Raw genomic sequence first — 19,569 nt, 5'->3', positions numbered from 1 at the left:
GACAATGCACGTCCGCCTGTATCACGTGCCACCCAACGTGCTCTAGAAGGTGTAAGTCAACTACCTTGGCCAGCAAGATCTCCGGATCTCTCCCCCATTGAGCATGTTTCGGACTGGATGAAGCGTCGTCTCACGCGGTCTGCACGTCCAGCACGAACGCTGGTCCAACTGAGGCGCCAGGTGGAAATGGCATGGCATGCCGTTCCACAGGACTACATCCAGCATCTCTACGATCGTCTCCATGGGAGAATAGCAGCCTGCATTGCTGCGAAAGGTGGATATACACTGTACTAGTGCCGACATTGTGCATGCTCTGTTGCCTGTGTCTATGAGCCTGTGGTTCTGTCAGTGTGATCATGTGATGTATCTGACCCCAGGAATGTGTCAATAAAGTTTCCCCTTCCTGGGACAATGAATTCACGGTGTTCTTATTTCAATTTCCAGGAGTGTACTTTCAGAAACGACTTCTTGACACTTAAATCTATACTCGATGTTAACAAATTTCTCTTCTCCAGAAACGATTTCCTTGCCATTGCCAGTCTACATTTTATATCTTCTCTACTTCGACCATCATCAGTTATTTAGCTCCCCAAATAGCAAAACTCCTTTACTACTTTAAGTGTCTCATTTCCTAATCTAATCCCCTCAGCATCACCCGATTTAATTTGACTACATTCCATTATCCTCGTTTTGCTTTTGTTGATGTTCATCTTATATCCTCCTTTCAAGACACTGTCCATTCCGTTCAACTGCTCTTCCAAGTCCTTTGCTGTCTCTGACAGAATTACAATGTCATGGGCGAACCTCAAAGTTTTTACTTCTTCTCCATGAATTTTAATACCTACTCCGAATTTTTCTTTTGGTTCCTTTACTGCTTGCTCAATATACAGATTGAGTAACATCGGGGAGAGGCAACAACCCTGTCTCACTCCTTTCCCAACCACTGCTTCCCTTTCATGCCCCTCGACTCTTACAACTGCCATCTGGTTGTACAAATTGTAAATAGCATTTCGCTCCTTGTATTTTACCCCTGCCACCTTCAGAATTTGAAAGAGAGTATTCCAGTTAACGTTATCTCCCATTTCATCTTCATCTACATCCTCTTCCATTTCCATAATTTTGTCCTCAAGTACATCGCCCTTGTATAAACCCTCTATATACTCCTTCCACCTTTCTGCCTTCCGTTCTTTGCTTAGAACTGGGTTGCTATCTGAGCTCTTGATATTCATACAAGTGGTTCTCTTCTCTCCAAAGGTCTCTTTAATTTTCCTGTAGGCAGTATCTATCTTACCCCTAGTTAGATAAGCCTCTACATCCTTACATTTGTCCTCTAGCCATCCCTGCTTAGCCATTTTGCACTTCCTGTCGATCTCATTTTTGAGACGTTTGTATTCCTTTTTGCCTGCTTATTTACTGCATTTTTATATTTTCTCCTTTCATCAATTAAATTCAATATTTCTTCTGTTACCCAAGGATTTCTATTAGCCCTCGTCTTTTTACCTACTTGATCCTCTGCTGCCTTCACTACTTCATCCCTCAGAGCTAACCATTCTTCTTCTACTGTATTTCTTTCCCCAATTCCTGTCAATTGTTCCCTTATGCTCTCCCTGAAACTCTCTACAACCTCTGGTTCTTTCAGTTTATCCAGGTCCCATCTCCTTAAATTCCCAACTTTTTGCAGTTTCTTCAGTTTCAATCTGCGGTTAATAACCAATAGATTGTGGTCAGAATCCACATCTGCCCCTGGAAATGTCTTACAATTTAGAACCTGGTTCCTAAATCTCTGTCTTACCATTATATAATCTATCTGATACCTTTTAGTATCTCCAGGATTCTTCCAGGTATACAACCTCCTTTTATGATTCTTGAACCAAATGTTAGCTATGATTAAGTTATGCTCTGCGCAAAATTCTACAAGGCGGCTTCCTCTTTCATTTCTTCCCCACAATCCATATTCACCTACTATGTTTCCTTCTCTCCCTTTTCCTACTGACGAACTCCAGTCACCCATGACTATTAAATTTTCGTCTCCCTTCACTACCTGAATAATTTCTTTTATCTCGTCATACATTTCATCAATTTCTTCGTCATCTGCAGAGCTAGTTGGCATATAAACTTGCACAATTGTTGTAGGCATGGGCTTTATGTCTATCTTGGCCACAATAATGCGTTCACTATGCTGTTTGTAGTAGCTAACCCGCACTCCTATTTTTTTATTCATTATTAAACCTACTCCTGCATTACCCCTATTTGATTTTGTATTTATAACCCTGTATTCATCTGACCAAAAGTCTTGTTCCTCCTGCCATCGAACTTCACTAATTCCCACTATATCTAACTTTAACCTATCCATTTCCCTTTTTAAATTTTCTAACCTACCTGCCCGATTAAGGGATCTGACATTCCACGCTCCGATCCGTAGAATGCCAGTTTTCTTTCTCCTGATAACGACATCCTCTTGAGTAGTCCCCTCCCGGAGATCCGAATGGGGGACTATTTTACCTCCGGAATATTTTACCCAAGAGGACGCCATCATCATGTAATCATACAGTAAAGCTGCATGTCCTCGGGAAAAATTACGGCTGTAGTTTCACCTTGCTTTCAACCGTTCGCAGTACCAGCACAGCAAGGCCGTTTTGGTTAATGTTACAATGCCAGATCAGTCAATCATCCAGACTGTTGCCCCTGCAACTACTGAAAAGGCTGCTGCCCCTCTTCAGGAACCACATGTTTGTCTGGCCTCTCAACAGATCGCTGAGGCACGCAAGCCTCTCCAGCAACGGGAAGGTCCATGGTTCATGGGGAAGGACTTCTTAATAGTCATGGCAAATGCCAAGCGAATTGGAAATTGCAGGCGTCTGAATGGAATGGGTGAGTCTGAAGGGATCATTGGGATTCGTGTCAGGAGAACAACTTCACCTTCAAATTTGCCGTTCAAAATTGTAGCTACAAGAACATTACCCATAATTTTTTTATGACTTATCTTGTACCGTTGCTTTTAAATTCTGAAGCAAAACGATAGGTGAGCCAATTGTTAATCGCTAGTTATGTGGTGGCATTTCCGGTAAATCTAGCGAATTCAAAAATTCAACAGGATAGTTGACTGCTTCTTCAGGATCGGTAACTGTGTCGATCGATTTGCCGGGCAATGACTGTTGTATTTTGAAGTTAATAGCGTCAACATTTTTGCAGCTAAAATAGCTCGTTCATGAAGCTACGCATGATTAATATAATGTTCGTGGCGTTGCTCTTGACTTTCATTATCACGTCTGATTGCATCCTGGTTTCTTAAATTTTCATTGTCCGTCAAGTGATCTTCTGCCGATCTATTTAACCGACGGTTCTGGGCTAATTGTGAATTCCGAGTCCATCGACCAATATTTCCTCCTCGTCCACGAATATGTGGCATTGATTTATGTACGTAACTTATATGTGAATATAATACACTTAATATTCACTAAAATGCGACACCTGAAGTATCAAAAGACACCGTACAAAAAATTAAAATGTCAAAATAACGAAACACGCATAATGTAATACACTCAAATTAAAATGTCGAAAAATAAACGAAATCCTATGCACGTGTTATATCTAAATATAATATGCTCAATATTGCACACAAAAATGCAACGCCACCTACCGTGCTGATTTAAGAATGTAAATTTTCCATGCCTCCACTTGAATGCATACACAAAAATTCATTCAAGTTGATCCAGCCGTTTAGTTGCAGTATAGATAAATAACCTACATACCGACTACAGCACCATCTGCCGGGCTGATCTGTGACTCTAAACCATCCAGGGCGCCACCCAAACGCATACAAATAATTCATTCAAATCGGTCCAGCCGTTTAGGGGTAGTTCAGTGACACACACACGTATAGTAGAATTATAAATATATAAAGATGAAGCAAACAACAAATGTGATTGTGGTGAAGTCCAGGACATTAAAGATCAACTATAGTGTCGCAACTGCCCCACAACATGTATTCTTGATAACTCATGGCTTAAGATGAAAGATGCTCTGGACATGGTGTAAGAATACGAGTAAAGATAGATGTAACGGAACTTGAATAGCGTATTTGCCTCTATTGGTTACGGTAGAGAGATCGATCTTTCGGCCCTGTCTGTATATTTATGTATAATATTGCACGAATAAAGGCTGGGCAAGCGTAAAGCTATCGCTAAAAACGCACGCCGCGCGATTTGCTCGGTCATAATAATAATATCATGCTTTTGAATACAATTAAAATATAACTGCGATACCTGTTTAGTTTAACTGGAAATAATATGTAGTAAATTAATTAGGTCTCTTCAGTTCCGGCGTGATTGGGCACTCAATCTCACCTGAAGATAGCGGCCAGATCGTCCGCCGAAATATCGTGTTGTCGTCAGGGCGATGGAACCCGGCTGCAAACCCGTGGAAATCATCAGTATTTGATACGCCGGGAAAATGTACGCTATCACAGGATCACTATAGTCATCCTTTTTTGAAAGCAGTGCCTAAACAACAATACAGGGGACAGGTTGAAAGCGTGCATTTAGTTGTCAGATATGCAAAGCTCTAAATATAAGTGGGGTGTTACTTTTTCGAAACTCTGTTGTTAAGTTCCCCGAGTATACTCGGGATCTAAAGTTTCTGCCAAAATAATAATGAGATAACTCGGGGTTCTATGTTAAGGATTGATTTACTTTTTTTTTTTTTTACAGTAATTGTTATTCCTCATGTGAACGGTTTACAGATGAGTCACATCAACAATCGCGCTTGGCTAGGTATCTGCTGTTTTCTCACCTGCCATCGACCTAAGATAACTGCAGAACGTAAGTGGGCCAACGAATATGAGTGGCCGACAGTGGGGAAAATACTAATAAAGTTTGAAAGTAAATTATCGGGGTAACTGAAAAATGTCGCAACCTCTAAACAGTTTGCAGTTGTCAGTTTGTCAAAGGCCTCTAAGTAATATATTCTGTACTACATCTGTGAAACAATCTTCCAATTGGAAACTGAAGTGGAATTCACATTCAGAAGATGAAGGCATTCTAACTGGGACCACAAAATTCTGGAATACGAGAAGCTGGGGGCTGTCTGAGTATAGTGCAAATTACAGTTTATCAGCACCAGAAATTTCTGATTCACCAGACATGCACACTAAATCTTTCCCATATACGGTGATAACAATAAACGCTCAAAGGGAAGAGTCTCAACGTATTCCAGCCAAAAAATTGTGACATACGAAAAACAGCCTGGTGACTACTTTTTTTCCAGTTCTACACACAAACTAACTGATGATTGGCGCACATAACTATACATTTAGGAGTCAATTGTTAATAAATTACTATGTTAAAATTCGTGAGGTATTAGCATTTTCTCCTGCTCTATATAAACTGTGTTTTACTAAAATAGTGGTTTCATTTATAAGACTATTCTGTAAGGAACAGAACGTAATACAGCACTGTATTTCAGAGAAAATTTTTGAAAATTTTGAATTAGAAAGTTATTCCCCTAGAAAAATGAAATTATTCTACACAGTCAGAAGACATGCACAACTAACATCTTCACAGCCAAGTTCAAACGATATAATCTGGCTATACGGTGAACAGTCAGCTGAAAAATCATAAAATATTTGTTGCTGTTCTATAATAAAGTTACATAAAAAGTTTATTTATTCTGTTGTACAGTTTAGTTTTCTTAACTTTCGATAGTGTTTGAATCCAGAAATGAGTTGTTAATTGATACCCAATACAATTACACTGAAGTGCCTAAGAAACTGGTACAGGCATGCTTATTCAAATACAGAGAGATGTAAACATGCAGAACGTGGCGCTGTGGCTGGCAGCATCTATACAAGCCGACAAGTGTCTGGCGCAGGTGTTAGGTCAGTTACTGCTGCTACAGTGGCAGGCTGTCAAGATGAATATGGTGTTGCAGTCGGCGCAAGAGCGATGGAACAGAGCGTCTCTGAGACAGTGATGAAGTCGGGATTTTCCCGTACAACCATTTCACGAGTGTACCGTGAATATCAGGATCCGGTAAAACATCAAATATCCTGCATTGCTGTGGCCAGTAAAAAATCCTGAAAGAACTGGACCAACTACAACTGAAGAGAATCGTTCAACATGACAGAAGTGCAACCCTTCTGCAAATTGCTGCATATTTCAATGCTGCGTCATCAACAAGAAACAGTGTGCAAACCATTCAACGAAACATCGATATAGGCCCAAATGGTTCAAATGCCTCTGACAGGGTGTATACGTGGACAAGTAAAAAAAAATTCCCCGGATATTTCCCGGTTAAAAATACACTTTTTCCGTGTTAAGTGCCAGTATACTCTTCTTCGGCACAGTAAAACTCATCAATCCTTTGAATGTTTGTGGTTTTATATACCGGAGTAGAATTTCCCGTTTCGGAAGACCTTTGATGTGCAGCAATATGTACGCTGCATACAGGGTGTTACAAAAAGGTACGGCCAAACTTTCAGGAAAAATTCCTCACACACAAATAAAGAAAAAATGTTATGTGGAAATGTGTCCGGAAACGCTTAATTTCCATGTTAGAGCTCATTTTAGTATCGTCAGTATGTACTGTACTTCCTCAATTCACCGCCAGTTGGCCCAATTGAAGGAAGGTAATGTAGACTTCGGTGCAATCACGTCATCAACACAGATTTTCTGTGAACGTTTGGGCAGGCATTGTCAGTGATGTCTCGATTGGGCCCCATGTTCTTCCACCTACGCTCAATGGAGCTCGTTATCATGATTTCATACGGGACACTCTACCTGTGCTGCTAGAACATCTGCCTTTACAAGTACGACACAACATGTGGTTCGTGCACGATGGAGCTCCTGCACATTTCAGTCCAAGTGTTCGTACGCTTCTCAACAACAGATTCAGTGACCGACGGATTGGTAGTGGCTGACCAATTCCGTGGCCTCCACGCTCTCCTGACCTCAACCCTCTTGACTATCATTTCTGGGAGCATTTGAAAGCTCTCGTCTACCCAACCCCGGTACCAAATGTAGAGACTCCTCATGCTCGTATTGTGAACGGCTGTGATACAATACGCCATTCTCTAGGGCTGCATCAGCGCATCACGGATTCCGTGCGACGGAGAGTGGATGCACGTATCCTCGCTAACGGAGGACATTTTGAACATTTCCTGTAACAAAGTGTTTGAAGTCACGCTGGTACATTCTGCTGCTGTGTGTTTCCATTCCATGATTAATGTGATTTGAAGAGAAGTAATAAAATGAGCTCTAACATGGAAAGTAAGCGTTTCCGGACACATGTCCACATAACATATTTTCTTTCTTTGTGTATGGGGAATGTTTCCTGAAAGTTTGGCCGTACCTTTTTGTAACACCCTGTATATTCGTATTACGAAGGTATAAATTTGAATTCCACCAAACACCGCATGTTACTTTCCCAAACTTTGAAATCGAGATTGTGATGCGCTTTTGTAAGACAGTCATAGATCATGTCACGTGATCTCGTCAGCTGGTGGTAGCATAGGACACGTGATGTAGTCAGCCAATATCAAGATCACTCTTCAGTAGCGCGAACACACAAATAAGAAAAGTTAATGGTTTAAATTAATACACATAGCATTCACATATAATATTGGTCCCTAAGATTAACAAGCTGGAAGAGAAGCTAAGCTTCCACTACTATAAAATGTTTATCTTTTTTGCGCGTGTTACACCTAAAGAAGATCACACAAATGCGCCAGTAAAATTTTTAATAACGACGTAAATGTCTGACCTTCTGGGCTCGAAATTGTTCTAAATGGTCGTCCTCAAAGAGTTGATTTTTAAATTAGAGTCAAACGCTTTGTGATTTAAGAAATTCATCGTACATTCTCGCACATAGTTCATCTTGTGTAAAAGGAAACCTGCTTTGAATGTAACTCTTTTTCAAACCACCATTCACATTATTTTCCCGCGACCTGTTAGAAATAGGTTCGTTTCAGCAGTTGCCAGAGAGCGACAGATAACAGGCGCCACCGCGCTTGCGCAGCTACGATGACGCAGGAAGCCCACATGCTCGTACGTGTAAAACATTAAAATCCGTTTGTCATCATTTAACGCGAGAGCAATAAACGAACAGGAAACAACAAAACCATTGAAGGTAAACACAGGTCACGTGGTGACTCCCCACCTCAACTCAGACTGCTGTGTACATCAGCCCCAGATTTACTGTATTTCTGAACAGTGACAATATTGAGTAGTGGCGCCCAGCCACACTTCTGTAACCAGAAGCGGGAGAAGATGTTACTCATACGCGACTCAACTGCTCATGCTCAACAGCCCGCCCGCAACTGCTCAAACGAATCTAATTTAAGCAGTTGTCACGTCACGCTCATCGGGGGCAATTTGTTGTTATAAAGAATTACAGTCTTCTTAAAGCCTTTGACACACTTTGCTGTTGGCAGAAGCTTGTATGAGCACTGTCTTTTTGTTGTATAAGGAACATTTCCTTTGCAATGTAAGTTTTACTTTTGTTTTTTTTTTCTTTCTCTCGTTCACGTTTTGTTGCTGCAGTATTACTCTGCAGTAGCGGGATACAGTAATATCCTTTGTCAGAGAATTGGTTCTTACCAGTCAAAATCACAAAAAATTAACTGAGAACTAAAACAATGAAAAATTCCCGGAATTCTAAACAATTCCCGGGTTTTTCCAGGTTTTCTCCCGGATGGAAAAATTCCGGGTTTTTTTTCCGGGTCTCCCGGGTCGTATACACCCTGCTATACAGCTAACAGCAACACTTTTGCAGCCAGAAGCGGGAGAAGGTACATGCGCAACTCAACTGCGCATGCGCATGGATCCGCTCGCAACTGCTCGCAGTAAACAGTTTTGACATCATGTTCATGCTCATCGGAGGTGATTCGTTGTTATGAAGCATTGGATAGTCTTCCTAAAGACTTTGGCACATTTTTCTACTGGCAGACGATTGTATGTGCACTGTGTTATGTTGTATACATGACACATTTCTTTGCAACTTAAGTTTTATTTTTTTCCCTCACTCATGTTTTATTGCTGCAGTATTATTCTGTAGTAGTGGGATGCAGTAATATCTTTTGTTGGAGTATTATCTCTTACCAGTCAAAATTACAAAAAATTAACTGAAAACTACAACATCCCAGAATTCTAGAAAATTCCCGGGTTTTTCCCCGGTTTTCTCCAGCATTAAACAATTCCCGGGTTTTTCCAGGTTCTCCCGGTTGTCCCAGGTCGTATACACCCTGCAGTATGAGCCCAAGCACATTATTTAAACACTGCTACCAGAAAAAACACCGTTCAACGTAAGTAGCGTTTGTCGTTTGTGGACAGAGGAAAGTTTCGTGTACAGCACAGAAAGAATAAAACAAAAAATTAAAGACTGTGGGCTTAAACTTTATTCAAATGCAATAGCCTTTATCACTATACATTTGGATTCACTGGTGCACAAGTGTATCATAACTTTTAACAAAAATACTACACAGTTCAGTGACTAAAGCAATGTGTGCATGGATTAAGGGTTCCAAAATAAAGCTACGAATGTCTGTGGATGAAGTCTTGTGTGATGTTGAGCTGACGCTTCCTCAAAAAGTTCGCACTTATATTATCTCATATTCCTTTTACATCTGGATCTGAAGATATATGTTGTTTAAGTAGATGTTTAAGTAGAAGTAGTGTGCCGAGTTGGTTTATTGTTGAGAGGTTTAGACACTAAAACGAACTTGACTGCCTGCACGATGACATCTAGATCACTGTACCTGATCAAAGTTAGTTGGAATCTTAACTGTTTTAGCTAAATATGTAGTGTATACGGTAACAACAATAAAGTAAAACTTTTTTATTACAAGTCAATGTAAGGACTGGAAACAGTATTGGAAGTGCTGAAAGCTGTTTTTGTTGATACGGTTGCCAATTGCTCAGGTTTCCGGTTCTTTAAGTCAGTTATATCTTTTGTCGCACCCGCCAGGAGCAGTGTATTCACTACATGTACTCTATCATCTTTTACACCAGTGTACACACCCGCAGCCACGTGGAGTGCAGTCTGCCCCGTGGCATCCTGAGCGTCTACTCGTGCTGACGCTCTCACCAGCATCCATATTACATCCGTGTTCCCTGCCTGAGCTGCCAGGTGTAGGGGCGTCCTCCTATTCGAGTTGACACTGTTGGCATCCAGTCCCGCATCGAGCAGGTGCTTCACAGTGGTGGCGTGCCCTCCGTCGGCTGCCAGGTGCAGCGGCGTGTTTCCTCTGCCGTCTCGGGCGTCCTTTGGCACTCCGGCGAGCAGCAGCGCCCACGCTTCTCGTGCCCTCCCACTGCGAGCGGCCTCCATAAGTCTGGCCACCATCTGCTGCTTCATCGTGTGTGGCATATTGCTGCAAAACACATCACATGACGTGGGAATGCTTACATCTGCGCGCGCGCACATATATATATATATATATATATATATACACACACACACACACACACACCATATGCCACTGTACAGTGTCACTTGAGGATCTTAGTGCTGAGTTTTCACTCAGACGGCGCTTTGGCGTTAGGCGGTTTTTTTTTCGTGTGTGATCGCTGGCCGGAGCTTAGCTGGAGGCATGTGAGGAGGAGACAGTTCGGCTCGGCGGAGGTTGTTTGCGTCTGGACGCCGAGTGGGGCCGTATGGGAAGACCGGACCGTCATTTTGCGAGTAACAGTGTGGACAGCGACGTGGTGTGCCGTTTAACTTGATTCGCAAGGGGAGCAAAATCTCGCCTGTTGTAGTTTGTCGAGCATGAGTTTGAAATACGTTCTATGTGCGGCGGGATGTCATTTCGTCGTCCTGTCTCTCCGTCGCTGGGATCGCTATCCTCGCTTACCGTCCCGTGGATGTATACCAATGGGCTACGCCGTTCTCCGTACTCTACTACACGCTGGTGACGGAAGTGCGTCGTTCAGCGGCACGTTACTCAGGATGCTTTATGCCTGATCTTAAAGTGCGTAGTCGTCGAGTGGCACTCCCTACAGGTTGCCTTGCGCAGTTAGATTTGGTCTTGTGGTGCTTCCGCTTTCCGTTAACGAAAGTGAAGCTCGATTCGGCACTCCGTACGACGCTTGGCACCTCAGCAGGCGGGTCGGAGCCACCTTCGTGACTAAACGGAAGCCTTTGGACTGAGACGTCTTGTGTTTTGCATATTGTTCATAAACTGTTGTTTTGGTATTAAGCTGGCTGAGGTTTCTTATGGATTTCCCGGCGTTTGGTCTGTTGTCCGGTCCGTGCTAGGTCTCGTTATTTTAAAAGTCTGTCCTTATTTTTGCTTAGAAGGATTTTGGTTCACTGCCTGGTGGTTCTGGTAGTACGCCGGGTCGCTGTGGCTGTGTTGCATTTTGTATGGGGCTGTGTGCTCGGAGCCGTGGAGTACCATTTGTGTGAACCGCTTCACTGGGGAGTACTGATTGGCCCATTCTTGGTCCTCTGATGTATAAAATGATTTTATTATTATTATTATTATAAAGTAACATTATCACTTAAATGATTTAATTCTTGTTGCGTTAATTGCAACTTGGGTACTGAGAAATTTAGTACTGTAATTAGGGAAGATTTAATAGTGGCACATGCCTCTTTACCTGTTTCGTAATCTGTTAATTACCGAAAGACCTTAAGCTCATAGTGATATAATGTGATATTCTTAAATTATTCTATGTCATGTTTTTTTTTTTAATTTGTTGATCACTGGTGTACTGTTCCAAGTATTAAAATGTTTCAGGTAGCTATTACTTGGGTGGAATCCCAACGGAGAGAGCAGTTGTGTGTCCGTTGTTGGCGCGGCCTGGTGTCTGTTGTTTGTTTTGGTGCACCTGAGTTAAGCATTGTGTTGCCTCCTCCCTTGCGGCCCCATCGTGTTCTTCTCATAAACATTTCCTTCAAGGCATTTTAGTTAACTTTATGCTAGTATTATTTCAATTTCTTACATTGGTAAAATTGTGTGCCCCTCATTATGCACACTGTTTGTCTTAGCGGAGTTCATGTGCCATTGTAATTTCTTAAACTCCATTGTGTGTGCCCTTCGTGATACATATTGTTTGTCATAATAGATTTGAGTGTGGGAATTATAATGTCTCCTATATCATGACGTGCGTGTGTAATGGTGCAGTAAATGGATGACAGGAAATCACGAATCCACAATACTCTGTAGGCACACAGAGTGAGGAAAGGTGTCGAAAGCCTTCTGCAAATCTAAAATACGATAATTTGACATCCCCAGCCGATAACACTCATTACTTCACGAGTGTAAAGAGCTAGTTGTATTTCACAAGAACGATATTTTCTGAATCCATGCTGACTATATGTGAATAAATCGTTTTCTTCGAGGTACTTCATAATGTTCGAATACAGTATATGTTCTAAAACCCCACTGCAAATCGACGTTAGTGATATAGGCGTGTAATTCAGCGGCTTACTCGTACTTCCCTTTTTGGGTATTGGTGTGACTTGAGCAGTTTTCTAGTCTTTAGGTACGGATCTTTCTGTGAGCGAGTGGTTGTATATAACTGCTAAGTATGGAGTTATTTTATCAGCATACTGTGAGAGGAACCTGACTGGTTTACAATCTGGACCGGAGACCTTGCCTTTATTAAGTGATTTAAGCTGCTTTGTTACACCGAGGGTATCTACTTCTATGTTTCTCATCTTGGCAGTTGTAAATATGTAAGCAATATTCCCGCGTTCGATTCCCGGCGGGGTCAGGGATTTTCTCTGCCTCGTGATGGCTGGGTGTTGTGTGCTGCCCTTAGGTTAGTTAGGTTTAAGTAGTTCTAAGTTCTAGGGGACTTATGACCACAGCAGTTGAGTCCCATAGTGCTCAGAGCCATTTGAACCATTTTTTTTGCAAGCAATAAACTTAATACCATTTGTTACTGTATAATAGTTCTCTCAAGCTGTACATCAAAAAAAATAATAATTGTGTACTGTGGCAGCAGAATCTGTATTGCAACATGCTGCAATCTTTTGGGGGAAACTAATGCTAGCAAGTGTCGTTTCAGAGCCGAAAGGAGAACTATAGGAGCTGTGGTGAATGCAGCTCGTAGAAGTGCGTTGAAGGCTTTATTTATAAAAAACCATGGCCTTCCATTCCTCTGCTTATAAATTTGCCAAGTAATGTATTTTTGGTAACTCTGGTGATATGCAGCCTGTAGTTAGAGAAGAGGGCATTCACTCACCTAACACAAGAAACTAGGAAATAAATGTCCAAAATTCTAATACAATATTAAAACGAAATGGGCCACTGCAAACTGGAATCGAGCTGTGCAACAGACTACACCTTCACTTGGAAATGATAGACATTTTAGCACTTAAAACAAGTTTTTACGACTACCTAATTCAGAAGTGTTATGATGCAGCTGAGAACAAAGCAGGTTCAGAACCTAAAGATTCACATTATCACAGTACACGGTGAACAGAAATGCCTCCGAATTTTTATGCCGTTCTGAGGTATTACATGTTACGGATATTACTCGTCTAATTCCCAGCTTCGCTGACGCAAGCTGCAACCCTCTGCCACTACAGGGTTCCAAATTGTATTTTTTTAAACATTGCTGGGTGTAACGTAATTATGTTTGTTCGTGACAAACAGCATGCTGCAATCTAGTTTATAACCACAGAAAACGTACCTACAATTGAAATCCATAGAAAAATGGAAGCTGTGGACAGTGATGATTATCAACATCACTAATGCATTACGGACTCGCTACAAACGCTGGGTCTCTCAATTTTTTTTTTTTTTATGTATCGTGAACTTACTAGTTTGCACCTGAAGACGCAGCTGCAGCTGAAGATGCATCTTTAAGTGCCGTGAAACTGATAGTGCATAATACTAAAAGAATCCTACAGCTGAAATGGTTTTACATCTTGACATGCCAGACTGTGCTTGCGGTTGCCCACACTGTAAAGCGTTTTGCATGTGTGACAGAGCTGAGAGTGGACGACCACATACGGTAACTGCTGAGACTATTTACAATTGGCTTGATGAACTACTGGATAATACAGACACAGCTGTTAGATAAGTGTGGTATATCACAGAAAACTAATGTATGGTGAGTCCCTTGAATGCTCACTCCTGACATGAAATCTGTCAACAACTTCCTTTGGCTTTGAAGTGGGAGGGCGATGAGTTCCTTAACAACGCTGAGCAGTGATGAAAGCTGGGTTTACCAATTTGACTCAATGTCAAATTGCTGATGTCTATACGATCACCACTGTACACAGCCTTCATTCTTCTGTGGATTTCAATTACAGGCACGTCTACTGTGGTTAGAAACTCTACTACAACAAGCTGTTTCTCATGCACCGTCATAGTTATGTTAAACACTGCATGTTACGCACTGCAATTTGCAGCCCTATAGTGACAGAAGGTTACAACTAGCATCGGCGAAGCAGGAAATTCTACTGCGAAGTGTATTTATTCATGTCTGGAATCTAATCCCAAACGCCTGGATCGATTCCAACCAACTGTAGCGCAACAACAGTTGGCCTCATGAGTATAAGCACTGGGGGGCTTATAACTTCCTTATAGAGTGAAGCTATTGGCAAAAATGTTTTTTTAGCCCATCGTACATAGGCTGTCCTGGATGCCAGGTTCATCGTGTGGAAATGCGGCATACCTTCTTGACATTTTTTGTAGGGCAACTTACACGTCAGTGGGTAAAAAAAAAAAAAAAAATCAGTTTTCAAGCTCCTGACGTGTATGCTGCACGACACCATAGACATGTTGTGAAAAGTTATCTGCCTTTTTATCTATGTTCGGAAGGGACCCATGTACAGATGGCCACACCTGCTGAAAGGCTGTGTGACAGAGGGTATGCACAGAGGAAAGGAGGTAGGTTGAATAATGGGCTGAGAGAGGGTAGGAAGGAATGGGGAATGGACAAGGGGGAGAGACATGGGAGGAGGATATGAATAGGGAGATGGGGCAGGAAGATATATACAGATGGGAGGGAGTAGGACGTGATGCAGACAGGGACACAGAAGGGAGAATATGGGGAATGGGTAGATAAGGTGTGGTTGAGGAGGAGATGAATAGAGAGTACGAGGACATGGAGATAGACTAAGGTAAGGGTTTAGGAGGTAACAAATACGTCAAACAAGTACGTGGACAAAGCCACAGGATTAAATCTAGAGTTCACGAAAATGTAAGAAGAAGCATAAAGGTTGTACAGGACCAAATATCAGCAAAGCCGATTACAGGCTAGCATCAGGTTTCCTAGATTGTTTCAACCTGAAAGTGAAACGGGGCAGTTGGTACCACAATACAAAACGACCAAGGAGGATGAGCTACACGGACTTAGAGGAAGCAGTTCTTGAGTGGATGAGGCGCCTGCAGTCAGCCCTACCAGTTGCATGGGAAACGAATATTTCAAAGTTTTGTATTTCCAGTATTAAGGAAAAATGAGCACGCTTTAACTCCTGCCGACTTCAGATCTAATGTCGTATTCAGCCAATGGTTCTTTTAGCTCATCACAGTGAATCCTCACTTCATGTATGTGTGATTTTCATGGAAGAAGTTGCAATATCATGTTTGTGCCGGTGAGAATCCAACACTACATTTGTAAAAAGCCATCAACACAGGTTATCTATCTACGTGTGTCCAAGTAGAGTCGATGATTACATACTAGAGCCATTTCTTCTTCTTCTTCCCCACTTAATGGGCCAGTGTGCACAGTATTGTCAGACATATTACCACAGTTCCCAGAACATATCCCACTTGTTATTCTTCAATGGACGTGGTTACAATACGACGGAGCCCCACCTCCCTTCAAACACTCATTTCCACGAAAATCTGGATCAGACATTCCCGGAAAAAGGAGATAGGCAGACAAGATACTGTTTCACAGCAAGCATGTTGACCTGACCTCACTCCACTTTAATTATCCCTGCGGGGCCATGTGAAATGTCTTTCATAGTAGGCACCTATCGAGCCTGAAGACGATCGTCATGGAGACAATTCTTTACGCCTAGAGCTGTTGAAACGACACAGAGGATATTGGAAGTGGTATGACATGAGCTTTGTGCAACAATGCCATGCCTGCAGTAACGGTGGGGGTCACTATTTTGAACAACTGTTGTAAATGTAGCAGCTTGTAAAACATGTAGGTAAATGGAATTCTTCATTACTGTACCATCTAAAGGATTTTTGGTGTCTGGAATCAAATTTAAATGCACCATTGCATGTCCACCAATACAGGTAATTATCGCAGGGTACTGGTGAGAAGTCAGTGGGAATTTTTTACGTCGTCGTCGTCGTCATGGTTCGAAAGCGGGGGCTCTTAGTCGGAGCGCTACACGAGGCCATGGCAGAACTCAGGTACATTTTGGCTTGTACATTTCAACTTCGTTATTTCTGGAGTAGTTTCTCTTAACTGAAATTGATACGTATACCCTTCTCCATAAACATAAGCTCTGAAATGCGTACTTTAAGAGCTGAGAGCACTTTTTCATCATTACTATGAAGAAACATCTATTGTACAGCACGTTCTTTGTTATAACAAACGACCTACAAAATGCATTTCACAAAGAGGGAAACATTCCTCTTATTATCCATGGATCTTGAAAGTTTGTCAAATGTTTTTGCACTGTAGCATTATCTTTCCAGTTACAATTATATTGGAGGCAAGATATCAGAGCAGATTTTCCGTTAATGTACAGACCGGAGTTGTTGGACTAATACGATCTACAGAACAAGTTGACTGGTGCGATGTATAGTTCCTGTTGAATAACTTTCCTGTACTTCTACACCAACTCTGGAGTTTTTCAGAGAGCGCATAATTCCCGAAGACGTCTGGCACGAAGAACAGCACCTTAATGTGAATGGACGCCTTAGTGAGCACCTGCTTTAGCGATGGCTCACAGTTGCAAGTCGTATGCAATAACAAGCACATTACATTAGAAACTCTGCTGTTCTACAGTAGCAGAATGTGTTATTTGTCGACTGCATTCTGTTGCAGTAAGTCATTCGAAATAGCGAATAGCTTGCACTAGGGATGTTTTCCACAATAGCGAAGGTGAACAAATCCCCACAGTTCTTAAGGTATCCATTTCTCAGCTCATGCTTCCTGAACATATGTTCCTTGCTTTGATCCATACTACTATCCTTCAAAATGGTAAACTTTTTTAAAACACGCAGACACCCACGCGCGGACACACACACACACACACACACACACACACACACACACACGCGCACGCGCGGACACACACACACACGCGGACACACACACACGCGCGGACACACACACACACGCGGACACACACACACACGCGGACACACACACACACACACACACACGCGGACACACACAGACACACGGGACACACACAGACACACACAGACACACGGGACACACACAGACACACAGGACACACACAGACACACGGGACACACACAGACACACGGGACACACACACACACACGGACACGGACACACACGGATACGGACACACACGGATACAGACACGGATACGGACACGGATACGGACACACACGGACACACACAGACACGGATACGGACACACACGGACACGGATACGGACACACACGGACACGGATACGGACACACACGGACATGGATACGGACACACACGGACACAGATACGGACACACGCGGACACGGATACGGACACACACAGACACGGATACGGACACACACAGACACGGATACGGACACACACGGACACGGATACGGACACACACGGACACGGATACGGACACACACGGACACAGATACGGACACGGATACGGACACACTCACCTGTATCCCGATGTCTCTGTGGATGGTGGCCGTGGCAATGCCGCCGCCACCAGACTGGAGATGTCTGCTGCAGCCTCTGCATTCTGCCGCAGCAGTTGCGCCCAGTCGCTGCTGGCCATCACCTCGGGGTGTCGCGCTATGAACTCCACAGCGGCGCTCCTCAACTCTGGGCAGTGGTGCAGGGTGGCCACCAACGCAGTAGATGCAGCATTTTCTACGCTCAAGTCCAGCGCCATTCGCGACTCGCACCGTCGTTTAAGTAGGGGCAAGTCGTACTTGTCGCCGGCTGCCAACAGTTGCGCTGCAAATCTTTCCAGTTCCGGAACTGTGTCTGTATAGACGAAGAATAGCATCTGCTGCAACACAGCCTCCTGCACGTCAGTGATTTTGATAAGGCGACTAGTAGCTTCTAGCATGTTGTTCCGCAACATGGCATCGAAGACGGGACTCCTCGCTGCCAGAATGACACTGTGGGCCGGCAAGTGAGAGTCGCCCACCACGAGAGTCACATCTGCACTTTTGCCAGATTCCAGCAGTGTGCACAGGTCGCTTCCAAAACTGCCTTTCTCAGACTTTGATTCTGCCATTACTACCACACCTGAAACACACACGGAACATCTATGGAATTTCCAGTCGCGCTGCAGAGGAAATAAATTGTGTTTTGCTTCTACTAACACACAGAAAACGTAGGTCAGCTATGCAGCTAAGATCAGGTAAACAGCAGGAAACATCCTGGCTATGAATCCAAGGTACAGTGTTACGAGTGGCCTGGATAAAATAGGAGCAGATACTGGGCACACAAATGTAGGGGTTTGTGATCGGCCCTGGGTAAACACTGATGTAAGGCATGTTTACACTGAGCTGAAGAGGACGCTCCAGACACTGGACAAAACCTCACATGAGTGCTGTTCCAGGTGATGCTATCGGTGGGTGGGGTTACACTACACATGGCCTGCACCTAAATAGGAAGGGGAAAGGTAAGTTAGCTTCTCTATTAGCAGATACTGTAAGGAGGCCACAGTCTCACAACGTATGATCCCTGTGGTTAATGATATCAGGCAGACAAGTTTTATAGGTTAAAGCCAAAGTCCAGACAGACAATAACCAATAAAAAATAAAATAAAAGAAGTTTCATGTACAGAAAATAGGGATAAAGCTAACGTTTGTATCAATTTATTTCACCAAAATGTCAGGGGAATCAAAAATTAAGTAGATGACCTGTTAGTGTGTTTAAATGATTTCGAAAATAAGAGTGAGAGTGACATAATTTGTCTCAACACCATATAACTTTGAGGAAGGAAAGAGTCACTATAAGTGGGTATAATTTAGCATCTTAAGCTAGCAGATCCAACATAGATAAAGGAGTAGTTGCCATTTAAACAAAACAAGCGAATACGTACAAAATTGTAGAAGTAATGAAATTTTATGTCTGTCAGCACTTTGACGTTTGTGCATGTGAATTATAGCTAGATAATGTAGTGTTGATAGCAAATCTGTGTAGGTCGCCATTAGGAGTCTGGGAGCTATTCATAAGAAATTTCGACTCATTATGCTGTCTGTCAGACAAAAATAATTTATTAATCTGTGACGAAGTCAATGTAAACTTTCTGAGCAATTCTGATAGGAAAAGAACTAGAAGTGTTTTTAATGACATAACTTAGAACCAGTGATCATTTTCCCTACACATATAGCTCAAGACAGTAGCACTCTAATAGATAACGCATTTGGACAGCAAGAGGATGTCAAACTAACACATGCTTTCCCTGTTATAAATGGATTGTCAGATCATTATGCGCAA

The 19,569-nt window shown here is 42.6% G+C and overlaps 1 protein-coding gene across 1 annotated transcript; it reads right to left on the bottom strand.

Annotated features, from left to right (window-relative positions):
- Positions 1-9,834: 9,834 nt before the first annotated feature.
- Positions 9,835-18,358, bottom strand: LOC124553254 (ankyrin-2-like). Its single transcript, XM_047127141.1, has 2 exons — positions 17,772-18,358; positions 9,835-10,366 (listed from the first exon to the last, which is right to left on the bottom strand). Exons 1-2 carry the CDS (start codon positions 18,356-18,358, stop codon positions 9,835-9,837), a joined length of 1,119 nt encoding a protein of 372 aa, XP_046983097.1.
- Positions 18,359-19,569: the final 1,211 nt, after the last annotated feature.

The sequence above is a fragment of the Schistocerca americana genome, chromosome 11, assembly GCF_021461395.2.
Source record: "Schistocerca americana isolate TAMUIC-IGC-003095 chromosome 11, iqSchAmer2.1, whole genome shotgun sequence".
In the NCBI taxonomy this organism is placed as follows: domain Eukaryota; kingdom Metazoa; phylum Arthropoda; class Insecta; order Orthoptera; family Acrididae; genus Schistocerca; species Schistocerca americana.
Note: the sequence above shows the minus strand (reverse complement) of the source record. Positions and strands in the feature narration are given on the sequence as shown.